Source organism: Diprion similis, chromosome 14 (genome assembly GCF_021155765.1).
Source record: "Diprion similis isolate iyDipSimi1 chromosome 14, iyDipSimi1.1, whole genome shotgun sequence".
Classification (NCBI taxonomy): Eukaryota; Metazoa; Arthropoda; class Insecta; order Hymenoptera; family Diprionidae; genus Diprion; species Diprion similis.
Genome location: NC_060118.1, coordinates 6,226,219 through 6,241,105, shown reverse-complemented (window position 1 = coordinate 6,241,105; position 14,887 = coordinate 6,226,219). Strand labels below are relative to the sequence as shown.

Below are 14,887 nucleotides of genomic sequence, written 5' to 3'. Positions count from 1 at the left end.
ATAACTGCGCTGACATTTCACGTTTCGTACTTGTTATGACGCGACTCGCGAGTAGCTGCGGAGATTACGTGAGGTTTTATCATTTATTTTGATTCTTTTTCTAAGTTTTATCTACAAGAGTTTTATATAGCGTGTAATAAAAAGCAGATGGCGCTACGTTTTGTGTCGTAATTATAATTATTAGAAACTCTCCGAACGTTTCATCATCTTTTGAACCAATCATACCTTTTAAAATACGATTTGAGGTTCTTTGATTTAAAACTGTAACGGAATTTCGCGCGCTTTCCGCCTGTCGGTCATCAGCCCCATAAGCACATGCCCGGTTTTTGGAAATTTTAATCCAGTATCACGGGAATCGTTTTAGGATTTTTAAATTAATGACCCAAGAGCAGGAAATATTTTGAGAGTTGAATTTATAGCCGCATTGTACAACCGAATTGCAAGCGTGCACTGAAGTTATGTCAATGACACAAGAGTCTCTTGTACAGTAATATTTTAAATGAACAATTACAAAACAACTGCAACACAACTATTTACTAAGAGGGCACCTACAGGATTCTTGGCTAGACGTTGTTTTGAGCTTCTTACTTACCCAATATTGGATTAATATTGTGTATTTCTTTCTGGTAGGTATCCTGATGAAGATGAAATTTCAAGCGATAGCAGCATTTGAGAATCTTTGTCCTTTCTAGCACCGTTGATAGTCATCATATGCATTTGCAGAGTCCAAGCTGATTCTACACAATTAGCCACTAGCTATAGCAAGTCAATGTTACCTGAGAGCAAGTTCTTGACAAAGTTAGGAAACAATGCAGATGAAATTTGTAGCTTTGAAGCATCCTTTTAATATTTACAAACCTTCGTTTTGTAGAAAAGTGTTTTTTTCTCTCCTAGACTTTAGTTGGTTGTAACTTGTGTAAGAGATATCAGGTATCGTGAGATGAATACACAGGGTTATACTTATGGTCATTTTAAAATTTAATCTATTGTTAATGATTGCCATATTGATAATAAAATAAACAATTTTCCACCATGGTTGTTACTGTAAAACTCATTACCGGAAGAAGATTTCTAAAGTTTATGTATACATAAAAAATAAAAATACATGTCGAACTGAGACACAAATTAGTATTATGCGAAATAAATGCTTATAAAAACTCAACGCAGGTATTTTTTGCTTTATAGAATACATGATGATAGTTCACATCAGGTGATGATATAGTTTTTATATTTCGACGCCTGATCGGATTGAACACAATTTATCTTTGTGTGACAAGATATACAGTAATAATATTCAATTAACAGTAAATGACTCATAAAAATGTGTTTGCACTATAGTAATTAAAGTTTTTATGATATTTATGGTGAAAATCTTTCAAGGAACAGTCATTTTGAAAAAAGTATTTCAAACTAATTCCTATTAAAATAAACAATATTTTGACTGACATAGAATTATAGTTTTTCATTAAGTAAACCTAAAAAAATTTCCACTCAGATACGTAACAACCCCAGTTCAGTAACCGTATTCTTAAAAAGCAAACCTTAAAGTTATGATGCAAAATATGCGATATATTAAAGATATATTAAAGTAAGTGGCACAGCTTACAAAAATTACTGTGCTAAGTTTAAAAAATACTCCATTTTCTCGTTAATATTATTTTAATTTAATAACTATATTATTACGTACTTGAATTCTAAGGAAATTCGTTGAAGATAATAGAATACAATATACTCTTAAATTAAATATGTTGAACATATGTAAGCATCAGTAAGACATATTTTGGGTATCGTAATGGTACATGCTACAAAAAAAAAAAATATAAAATCTGAACCCAGATGCAAAATATTCTGGTTATATCCACGATTATTAAATGTTTGCAAAAGATGAAGCAACATGCGCATCAAATTAGCAATAATATAAGGCAATTTATTAAATGAGTTATTAAGAAAGTAAACTTGTAGGTACTCGCGTGGAGTCAGATGTTGCAAAAAAAAGTTTCAAAATTCTCAGTCAACTTTATACTCCAAGGTCCTAAATTTTTGAAAATGTAACAAAACAACGTTTCATAAGTTTCACAGTTAACAGAAGGATGCAACTATTGGTTGCAGCTACAATAAATCAAAGACATAAAGTTGGTTAACACTCCTTATGGTTTTGTCTATTTTTCCTGTAAGTGCTCGGAATCTTCACTCATAATGATGCTGCATGACGTATTTGCCAAGAGTTCCAAATTTAATATGCTCTCATTTCAGACTCGGTGCCTTTCGTCTTATTCGAAAATGTGTGGATTCAACCAGTAATATTGAATGAGCTATTACCAGTTTCTTTTAATTTTATTATATTTTCAGGTTCGAAGAAATTCTTCTCTTTTTGAGAAATTAATTTTTGTCTGAAATTTTCTGTTTTGACGAAGCAAATCAGAAAGAGAATGGCGTTTCATCTAACGATCCAGCTTTTTTACAAACAGCTGACGATAAGTGCCAGACTGGTTTTCTTGCTCTGGTTCTCTTTACTTTTTGACGAGTGTCTTCAGAAGATGGACTGGAAGAGAGAATTATTTGATTAAAAACCTGTATGGTAGTTTCTACTAAAGAAAGGTCTATCGTTGCTTACTTACCAAGTCTGGGAATGAGCAACATTTCCTCATTCTTCCAGAAGTTAAAGCTGATCTGTTGTGAGCTCGGGATAGCGGATTATATAGCAATCGTATCAACTGCGATGGTTGTTGTGACAAGGCCTCAATAAATGAAATTTTTTCATCGTAATATTTGTAGTTCCTCAGTAGCCCATCGAGTGCACTGGGATGCAACTTACAAGAAAACTGCTGACTTGAAGGAATACAGATACTTGAAAAGCTTACATAGTTGATTTAAATGTGCATATGTTTCTTGCCTTGGAATATACGTTATCATATTGCTATAAGTGTAATTTATAACAGAAATTGTCATTGAGAAAAATTTCAACTGGCCATGAAGTTTTGATGGAAAATTAAAATCAGGATGGTAAAATATTATTGTACTTGTATGATATTAATTCTGGCATTTTTTCAGTCGTAAAATCTCTATAACGGCAATTTCTGCTGTACAAAGACTGGGAATATTAGTACGCTTAGATTGAACTTTACACTCTGTTAGCTCGCTTTGGTTTGCCAAAATATTTAAAAATGTTCAGTTAGCATTGTAACGATTTGAAACATTTCGAACTAGCCAAATTGTGATTACTAACACTAGTTACAATAATCTTAAAAGAAAATCTGGGAAGTTTTCATTATGAATTATCGTATTGGTAACAATTGGATTTCATTCGGATCATAGACATAAGATACTAAAACATAGGATTAACGTATTTGGAAGGTCTTGGACTTGTATCCAACATTTTCATTCTTTTTGCAACAGTGGTCATAAACCATGTTATTGTGGAAAGAAACACGACTTCGAACTTATATTATATCGTTTCAGGAGTTTGTTAATCTAAGATAAAAGTGAAAAACTGAGTTGCAATTAACAATTTCAATATCAGACATGAAGAGTGAGTAGCATAAAAACCAGTATGTCCGAAGATTTGCACTGACCACTTAATTTCTCAGGAATCTTATAAGAATACATGTTTGTGACAATTGACAAATATTTATGTATTTCAATTGTATGTAACAATTAAATTCATAACGATATAATACTGGTATATATAAATTGTTTACGACACAGACCAATCCTGTTTACTTCGATATCGTATGTTGGGATTTTGTTCAATGCAGTTAGCAACCTCAGCTCTGAATACTTTAGCATCCATGCTCAAATTTATTTGTCCTAATAAGGCCTCATACAAACAATTATTTTTAGCTTTGCTATCTGCAGTTTTCGTCGATGTACCACTTCTATGAAGTCGAAACTGATTATCCTTCAGGTCAAGTTCAACTATTTTACCTTTGATTTTTCCCGGTACTCTTGTTTTCTTAACAGAAGAGAATTTGTATCTTGTAATACCTTTTACTTTAACATTAAGATTAAATCCTGCAATACCTTGCTTTTCTAATATTTTACTTACTGCTTGATGACATACATCGATACAAGCCAAGTCCATTGGAGCATTTTCTCGGACAATAGCGGCAAATAATTTTAAATTTTTAGTTTTAGCAGTCAATTTGAGTAGGTTCTTATGATACTCATTCTGTATGTAGCGTCTGAATGTAATCTGGTCACTAGGCTTACGGATTTCAGTACTTTGATGATTCTTTTGGAAAGTTTGCTTCAGCTGTTCAATGTGTTTATTATATTTTCTTTGTGTGATACCTTTATATTGTTTTTTCATTACATTTTCGCAACATCTAACCAATCGGACGACACCTTCGTTAAGAATAGGGCTTACAATTTCTTGTTCAATTAAATGTCCTGCTTCATCATGAAGCAACAATTTCCACTGCGCGATTACTTCGTTTTTAAAACTCTCACAGTCATCTCTTGTCTGTGCTTCTTCAAGTATCTCCCGATTAGAATTTACATTAGATTCATTATTGTCTAATAGATCCGTCAGTTTTTTATCTACGGTATCCAAAAAATTATTCGTTAATTTTCTTACTTTGTCAGCTTGTACGAGATATTTTACTCCGGGAATTAGCGCCAGAATTTTGGTGATAGTTTGAATAAGAAAATTTTGTAGACATTTTCCTGAGCGTAAAAACTGTTTAATAGCATTGGTTATTTTTCGAGTTATAGCATTAACTATTGGCAACGCAATAGGAAGAATTATTTCCATTATACTTCGTTTAGAAAAGAAACTCTCAGTCAGATCGTTAACCATTTTCTTGGCTTCAATTTTTCCCAGTTTTCTATACATAGCTTCTAATTTTGCCATAACAAAATGATTTCCTACCTGTTTTTCGATATCTGATAGAATTGCAGATCTTATACCATTGCACAAAACTTGTAGTTTTCTTTTAACGAACACATCAACGCCTACATTGGCTAATCCAGATGCTATTGTATTTACAGTTTTGGATGTAATACGTTTTCCTACCTCCTTCACGATGCCTACCGTCCCAACAGTTTTCATCAATTCATAACCGGAACTTTTAGTTAGTTTCCCACTAAGTTCTAAGCTAGGTCCAGTTATTTTATGACCAAAACTGGAAACTTTAGTGCCTCGCGAAATATATGCTCCTACACCACATGTCAGAGTTGTCATTATCATATTCTGAATCTTATTTTGTTTATAATCTTTCCAACTAATATATCCTGATTTAAAAGCATTAATTCCATACCAGATATCGCTTATACCTTCGGTAAAAAATGCAGTGCCAAAGTTATTCATAACTCCCATTGAAAAGTATTCTATCACAGTACCCAAACCTATTTGACACACTCCTCCTACTATCACCGTTGCTGTATTGAAAATCATTTTTCTTGTCCATTTCTTTTCTTCTAATCGTAAAATTTCATCTAAGCCATTCAAATTGAATATACGGACTTCCTCTATCTTCACAAGTTTATTAAAAGCCACAGATTCTGTCAGAGGTGTTAGACGACTGTCAGGAGCATATAAGGATTCTAAAATACCACCTGATTCTTGTAAAGTTTTGATAACGTGTTTAAGCGTTTCTTGTTTACTGAGTTGTAATCGTCTGTCTAAAACCTGCCTCATTGTTTCTTCAATATTTTTGAATTGCGTAAGTGCTTGTCTTTTGTTAGATTCATTGATAGAATACTTGGATTCATGTAGAGAAAGCCAACCATGTGTAACTAGATGGTCACAAAGTGGTTTAATATTCCTTATTGTTGGAATAATTTTGTTTCGAAAAAGCATAGCTCTTAATTCTTGTATGGTCAACATTTCATTATAAATGCCTTTCAAATTTTTTTCAAAATCCACTGTTTTCTTGTTAACCCTATCAAAGCTAATAATTCTATGATCTGTTAATTCAAAGATTAGTTTATTGTGTGGACGACTCGGTAAGTTCAGGCATATAGGGACGTATGGGTCTGTGGATTGATTTTCGATTTTTTGAAGAGCGATTCTATAGATGAAGCACCGTAGCAATAATGCTCTGACGGCATTTTGATAAATTGGATAAGACGGAAGTCGGATTTGGTCAATTTCATAGTACAGAATCATCAGCCGATAGACATGGCTTGTTGATTTGTCTTTTGCAAGAACCCTTTGCTCGACAAGATCTGCTAAAATTTTATCAGCATCATTTTTAGGAATATTTACCGAAATAAAATTTTCGAGCGTTACAGAATCATAGAAAGGAAGATTTGTGGATGCAATTTTCCAGATGTTCACACATGCTTTTTTATTGCACAATATAACCCCCCTTTTTTTTAAAGCTCGATATTTCTCATCATTATTAGCTATCGCCTCTTTGAAATCACTTTTTTTAAGTACAATACAATCGTTCATTTGCAAATCGAAATTGTTTTGAGCCATATCCTGTTGCCCATGGAGGGCGATTTCATTTGCATGATTACATTCCAAGGTTTGTTGTTCAAACTCTTCTTCATCAATTTTAGTACGAAGTAAATTCAACAACGAAGGGTCAACTCGTTTCATATTTTCAACATTAATTATAATGCACTTAGTTTCCTGATACAAAATATTTTCCTCAACTGATAATTTCCAGAAATATTCCTTACTAGGTAATTTGATCTTGTGTTTTAATTCGGAAAACAGTTTCTCATCAATTTCTTTACCTTTGGATACAGAAAGAAATTCTCTGAGCTCATCAACAAATATTCCACAGTCGAAACTAATTCTGTTTAGTGCTTCTTCGGAAATTTTAGTTTCGATACTTGGCATTTTGAAAATATTATAAGCAACTAGATCTTCGTGTATAAATTCTGCTAACTCTTCATCGACATCTGTATGATTAATAAACGATTCTGCAGTCACAGGCTGACCCAAAACTTCATCGATGGATTGTGCAAAAATAGAGTATAAGTGACTTAGACTCGTTTGTTGCTCTACGTAGGTGTTGATTTGGACAATGCTATTGTAATTGAACTGTTTCATATTTGTGATAAGACTAGCTGTGTACATAGAGAAATTACTGTGCTCATTGAAAAGACGCGAAGCATCTCGTAAGTGTGATTTCATCTGTTCTAAATTTTGTTCATCTACAGAGTTATTCTCCCAGTCAATTGTTTTAATCATTGCAAACGCTTTATAATAATGAGCAGCTTCGGAAAAGTGTGGTTCTTGATCAATTACTTTTTCGAACAATTTAATAGCCTCGGTATACTGTTTATTTTTAATGAAATATTTTCCCAATTTTATCATATGAATTGGCTGTTCGTCAACCCAAAGTAACCAGTTTCTGAAATTCTGAGATTTCAAATGCTTCAATTGATTAATAAAATTATTCAACGATTTTTCGAAATCTGCTTTACTAGATTCATCAGTCGAATTTTTAATGCATTTATTGTTTCGATCTAGCCAGAAGGCCCACTGATCTAAGCAACTTTGTAATAGGATTTTTGTAATTTCAGTACATACACCGTTCTTAACGAGATTTCTCTTCAAGGAATCTTCGTACTGTTTCTGGAATTCACTCAGGCATCGTTCCTCTGTTGTAATTTGAGTTTCATAGTAGGTTTTGATTTCTGATATACGGGACAACTCTTCCGCATCACGTTGTTTTTTGAGCTCCAATATTTTCGAGTTACCATGTTTTAGTCCATCTGAGACCATAACGATTAGCTGACCGGAACCTTTGTCTCCATTTCGCGATGTGCGGCCAAATGCTTGCTGTTCCACTCTGCTATTGTTTGGTAAATAAGTTAAGCAAACATGTAATCCTCCAGCTTTCCTCAATTGGTTTGTGATTTTTATGTCGGTTCCACGACCAGAAAGGTTTGTTGCAATAATAATCTGTCCCTGGTCTAGATATCGATTACCTTGAGCTACATCAAACTCTTCATAGTCTCTGGTATATGTGTGGACGTTTATTGCACCCTTTTTTATAAATTCTCTATGTAACGTGTTCGCATCATCTATCGTTTCGCAGATAATTAACACTGATCGTTCTTTTTCTACAGTGAGTTTCTTTGCCTCTACAAATATTTCTTCAATCCATTTTTCCTTCGTATGACAAAGACGAGGTGTATCTTCGTAAAATTGCTTTGGTCTGGCTGTAGGAATTGTAACAAAATCGACGCTGTGTATCTCCTTTAGCAACTCTCTTTCTCTTTGTGATCCCAAAGTACCTGTCAGCCCATATAAATGCCAATAACGTTTCAAGTATGTAACGTTAGAAATGAAGATAGCCTTCAAACTTTGCGTAGACAACTTACACCCATGCTTAAGTTGCAAAAATTGATGCAATGCTTCGTCCCATTGAGAATTGGCTTGATCTGTTCCAGTGTCTCTGTCAAGAATCGTAATATTTGGATGAAGGTCTGAACTAGTTCCAGTTCTATCTACATCTATTACGTAATCATGACATTCTCGCATACCAACTGCAATTATGGCGTTATTAATCCAAGTATCCAAGTGCTGTTCAATAAAAGGTTTGAGATAATTGGGGACATGTATGAATCTGTCTCTTGCAATACATTCTTTTAAAAGGTAACGAAGACGACTTTGATAAGCATTAAGTGCAGTTGGAAGTGGAATTTCAAATTCATCATCATTGATATGTGTTATTAATATTTTACCGTGGTCGTCTAATATATTTCCTTCTATCAAACATTCCCACATCGTTTTTACTTGCTGCTCATCCAGCTCGGAACTAAGTTTGGTTATATCTTCTTTCGTTATCATACCATATAAGTCGTTTAGCACTGCTTCTTTAATCAACTTGGCGTCAAGCGCTAAGGAAAGATCTTCTTGACTTTTGGCTGGTCTGTTGACCCATTGCCAAATATAAATGTAGATCGATTGTAGCTTATCCAATCCTGCTAGATCGTGGGACAAGTACAACATATTGTTGCCTTTATCAAGTAGCATGCTATCCACTTCATCCACAATTACATTTTCAAAGTTACGATCCCCTAAGATGTTTTGTCCGTAAAATCGATCCTGCAAGTAGTCACGCTGAAAACTAGATAAATCACCAAATACTACTTGGCTATTTGAATATGCTTCTCTTCGCTTTTCAATATTCTCATTACAGTTATGCGATGCACTGACATCAAACAAGTCGTAGATGTCTTTGTTATTTTCGGCATCACGTTTTGCTAATACTGACGAGCTAGTTATGATATCAACTTTTTCGCCACGACGCGTTAATATAATCGACGCTGCTACTACAATCAGCGATTTTCCTTCTCCAGTCGATACCTGTGCTAGAGTATTGCGTTTATGTGAAAGTAAAACCAGTATGGCTAGTTTTTGGGTATCTCGAAGTTTGAATCCTCTTTTTAATTCTATTGCATCATCTATTTCAGCAAGCAATTGTAAGTTTTTTTCATGTACTCTCGAGTCCTCTGTGATAGTGTTTTCTATTATATTGCTTGTAGAATTTGGATTTGCATTTGTTACAGGTGTTTGTCTATCAATATTACTGATATCATTTTCAATTTCGGGTAATTCATCGCGTATGCTTTGTGAAGTATTGGCATTGTCAGTAATTAATTTGATCAATCGTTTCACATCACGTTCTTTTCCATCTCCGATAAACTTATGGTTCATTACCTCTTCCCATTTATCAATATCACTAGAAGATAAGGTGTCCAATACTTCTGTGTCCAGATTCCAGTCACCACTGTGGAATTTTGATAAAATATTAGTCACCAAATTAGAATTAAAATTTTTTTTTTCTACAATTTGTAGAAATTTTTCGATCAAAATCATCCCAAAAGTATTTTCCACAGACATGAGATAATAAGAAGCTTTCGATAACATTTCAGGTTGCTGCCAATTTGTTAACAGAGATAACTTGTGTGTCCAATATCTCTCCTTGAGAGTATAAGCCCACGCTGATAATTCGAGTTCTTCCAAACCGACTATCTGGTCGGAAATATTACTAAGTAGGTGTAGAGTATCTTCAATACACTTATTGGAAATTGGACAGGTTGACTTTTGTTGATTTAGTTTCGATCTGAATAATAAGACAACTTCCTTATTTTCTATCTTCGACAAATACTCTCTCCATTTGGATTTATGTACTGATGGTTGTTGTAAAAATTTCTCTATCTGCAGCAATACCAACTCATCTATCCAGTTTTTTTGGGGATATGCTGCGATTATCCAGGAAAAAGTGTTCTGTTCGTTTCGATCTTCGACAACAGAGGTAAGAATCGAGTTTACTACACAGCATAATTCTTGAAAAGACACGTGTCTTCCATCGTTGGCAAAACGCTTTGACACTGTGCGTAAAATACCCTGATAACCAGAGTACTGTGACGTTATTTTTTCTAATCGTTTTTTTATCTGTGAGCGTTCTTCTGGATCTGTAAAGTACTCCGAAATTGTGATAATTTCTTGCTCTTCGCTAACAGCATGATGTTTTAGAAAGTTGGCATTTGAAACATACATTAATTTTTTCAAATATTCTGCAAATTCTTCTTTTCTATCAAACGACACAATTTGTGCAAAGACCTGTATAAACTTATTGCTTTGGTTTATATACTCTGTTTCTAGTTCATGGTAATTTTTTATCAAGTCACAATGCAAATCTGTACAGCTTTTGGACAATAATCTTCTTGCAGGAATATGATTATTAGATTCTCGAAAAATAACTGCATCGTTAGCGTATTTAGTCAAATCGAATTCTGAGCTGAGTTCATTAATAAAACGATTATACAGACCATTCAAAAATTCATGTTTCTGAATCTCTTTCTCCAGTTCATTGTTGACAGAAGGTTGTTTTATACTTTCAATCCATAGAGCAAAGACATGTTTGTGTCTTTTTAGTTCACTGTGAAAACATTCAAAAAATACGCCTGAACCATTTTGTTGTTTTTCTGATGACTCTTCACAATTGTAGTCATACTTCTCAATGTCTGAATAGATTTGGTTTGATTTTCCAACTTCTAAATTTAATGATCCTGTAGATGTTATAACTTTCGTGTCCGGGCTTTGAAATCTTTCCATTTCTTCGGTGATCGTATAGTAATCGTTTCCACAAAATCTCGAATCGGATAACAAAGTTTGTATGTCCAAAAATTTATCATAATCATCTTTTTTATTCAACGCTTTGAACTCTGCCAACATGTATGCGTATAAGCTTTCGTTTTTGTTACATGCATTTTCTAAGTCCAAGTAATTCTTATTGAACTTCAGTTGAATAAACCTGGAACCACGTAGTAAGATGTGGATATTCTGATCAGATGAAGGTTTGTGATTGTCAAATAAATGCAGTTTGTTATCTTCATCTTCAATGTATAATCGGATGTTCACATTAAAAACATGAGCTAATAACTCTCTATAGCTATCTGATAGTGGACCCTTTGCACAAATGTGTTCACTCCATTTATTCAACACGTTTTGATTTTGGCAGCATTTCTTCCAATTATACATTTGCTTAGGCTGTTTAATGAATCGATCGTAAAGGGCATTTAAAAAATTGTGTTTGCTCATCTCTATTCATAGTTCGTCCTTCAAAAATGGATTATTTTTAGCATCGATCCATAGAGAATGTATGTCACTGTGCCGTTTCAGTTCACTTTCAAATAAATCGAAGAATATATTTAATCTTTGTTCCTGTTTTCCTAAGAACCTTACATATTCATTATAGTATTCGCCAAGATGTGAATCTATTTGTTCTGATTTTCCAGCTTCGATAACAAATGCTCTAACAGAGGGCCACAAGGCTTCATAATTTATAGTATTTAATTTTCTTTTACAGAATTGAAAAACTTTTGTTCGCTTTTTCTTCCCGTCCGCGTAAATATATTGGTTGAGACAACCTAAAAATTCATGAGAAATATCGTTTTGATTGTCTCGGCCTACAACCAGATGTAGTGCTGCTCTTTCCGGTGTTAATTTCGGCTGATAATTAATATTTTCATGGAAAGGTAGTTTTGTCGCAACTTCTTGAAGTATAGAAAATCGATACTTTGAGTTGAGAAGCTTCTCTATATCTAGTAGTTCGTTATATTCTTGGCTACTTTGAGATTCCTGGTTGTCAAAAAATTTGCATTTAATGATCTCAAATGCGGAAATTAGTTCACCAAGCTGCAATTTATTTATTTCCACACATTTCAATTTATGCCAATTTTCTGATAATGAGTGATTTTTCCATTGATCAATCAGACTTTGAACATCCAACTCATTGCTACATTCCAAGTCGACGCTAGATGTACTTACAGGCACAATGTTTTTACAACGGCTACTGATATTCTGATCACTGAATTTAATATGGCGTTGCACTCTTACATCTGATGTTACCTCCTCTTGCTGCTCGATATTGTTCGCCATTGCTTGTAAAGCAATCTGATTAATGTTGTTGAAATTGGACTGCAAATTTGACGAAATATTAGCTTCTACAGAGCTGAAATGATGAGAGTAGTCGGCTGAAATTTTACTCTGTGAAATGGTTTTCTTCCTAGTAGGATTTGCTTGATGCTGACGTTCATAATTTTGTCTAATATTGTTCCGCACTTCATGTGCCATTAATCTTCTGTGTGGAATGTTAGAAGTACGTATCACAGCCCATTTTCGTACATCGGGACACCATACAGCATCAGGATGATTAGGATTAGTGAAGTACTCAATATCAAGTTTGCTTTTGTAATCTCTACCATAAAATTTAGCTTCGGGCCACATTTGATAATCAGTGTAGCCCATATCCCAGCCATTTTTTCCGTATTCACCACAGCAGCCACCTTTTCCATTTTCTCCATCTTTTCCTTGTCTAGCATTAAAAGCAATACTCAAATTATTTATCATAATTTCACCACCATATCCTCCCTGACCGCCTAATCCGTATTCTCCACCTTGTTTTCCTGGCTGTCCTGGTGATCCTCTGTAAAGCAAAAAAGCTTGATTATTCGTTACCAAATTAGGACCACAATAGGAAAAAATGATTTCGTTTCCTTCGTTTGTTACTTCACGCATGAACCAATCCTGGCTGATTCTGACAGAATGGCAAGAAGTTTTTTGTATACGTTGTGTACGATCCTCGATAGCAGAAACAGTTGTCAATAGTAAATTCTTCAACATCGGTTCAGGTGCACAAAATTTGACAACGGAGGGAAACGTTGTGTCAAAATCCGTGCGTTCAATACCTTTTCCATCTTTACCGTCAGTTCCATCTCCACCGTTTTGGCCTCTACTACCTTTTCCACCATGGGAATTAATAACTAACTTATCTGGATTATTTATATCATCCGCTTGTAATAATACATTACCACCACTTTCCCCAGCAAAACCATCTGCTCCGCGTTTACCATGACCATCATTTCCAGTCCCAGCATTTTGGTTATAAATATGATCGTTATCTTGTCCGGAAATATCCCAAGTAATGTTACTATCAATTTTTATTGATTTCACCAAAATGATTAAATTTTTTCCATGCCAAATCTTTTTTTTAAGGTCAGCATCAATGTATAAGATATCAGCTCCAACAATGCGTACTTCTTCTATAGAATTATTTCTTAAAAGCTCTCTTTCTAACGGGGTTAAAATTTGACTGAGAACAATACGTTTACCTATGACCTCGATCACTAATCGACCGTCTAGTTTTTGTCTTCGTATTTCTATTGGTTTCATATAAGCGCTAACCACTTCCTTGAATTTCTTAGTCAGGGCAAAATCTTTTTTCGCTTCTAGGCAACCTGCTACTTCTTGCAAGTTCAAAAGCTCTTGGCGATTCGGATCAGCCTTTAAATTTGTAATTCCATCAAGAAATTTATTGAACGGTAGATAATCACTGATAAAATCGATCATCTTAAGCTCCTCAGTAATTGGCTGAATATTTTTGAAAGTGCACAAGAAATCATTAAAAGCTGTTATGAAATCGAGTTCATTTCTAATGGAATTGTCACCCAAAATTATTTGTTGTAACAATTTTGCTTTGAACTTTTTGACAAATATCTTCTCATTATCTTTACCAATGATTCCGCAATTTTCCATCAAAAGTTTGTAATACATCAGTTGGTTTAATGGTGTAGGTATTTGAACTAAATCATGAACAGTATCCAGTGAACTAAGGATATCTGAAATAATGTCAATACTGCAATTATTTGTAAAGTCTTCCACCTCTCGAAGCCATAATCGCAAACAGTGTTTAACATATTTTCGATCAATGTACAAATGGTCAATAGTACTCAGTGATATTCTGGTATTTTGCTTCTCATGCTGTTCTGAATCTTTGTTGTAAAGTCGTTTATAAAACGGTGTAATAAGATTGTAGCAAAACTGCGGGATAAAATGTAAGAAGTTCAAAAGGATCGAAAAGATGCCGAATTCGTTCGTCTTTGATGCTGTAATATCATCATCATCATCCTTTCTTGAATCATCGGTATCATTGTCCTGAATTGAACTCAACTCATTTCTATATTTCTCAATATTGTTTCTGATAATTTCTTTAACTTCTGATAGATTTCGTTGACGTGTCTCAATTTCTGTTGTAATAACATCTTTGATGTGCAGCTGTTCGTCCATCGAAGTATCTTCTGGTTTTGAAATACCAATATAGCTATACATTTTGGTTAGTCACCACATTGGCTGGATAATGTTTTTGTATGAACAGGTTGATTAATGTGGAAATACCTCATTTGTAAACTTACCTCAAGTTGCCAGAGTAATAAGCCGCGGTTATTGTATTTCTATATCAAACCAAGAACGAACCAGGTTATTCGGACCACGTGCAAATCAAAGAAACACAGATCACATTCGACGGCTGGCTGAACGTATTTGATTATGAACAACTTTCGAGCACTGCACGGATCACAGATGATATTCAATGAAATACTCTTTGACTGAAAGCAAACACGATCGTAGACAAAT

The 14,887-nt window shown here is 34.1% G+C and overlaps 1 protein-coding gene across 1 annotated transcript; it reads right to left on the bottom strand.

The window, feature by feature from the left end:
- Positions 1-3,628: 3,628 nt before the first annotated feature.
- Positions 3,629-14,585, bottom strand: LOC124414514. The gene is given in 2 exon segments (XM_046895469.1): positions 3,629-4,092; positions 4,123-14,585. Coding segments are annotated over 2 exon segments (10,860 nt in total). The 5' UTR covers position 14,585; the 3' UTR covers positions 3,629-3,694.
- Positions 14,586-14,887: the final 302 nt, after the last annotated feature.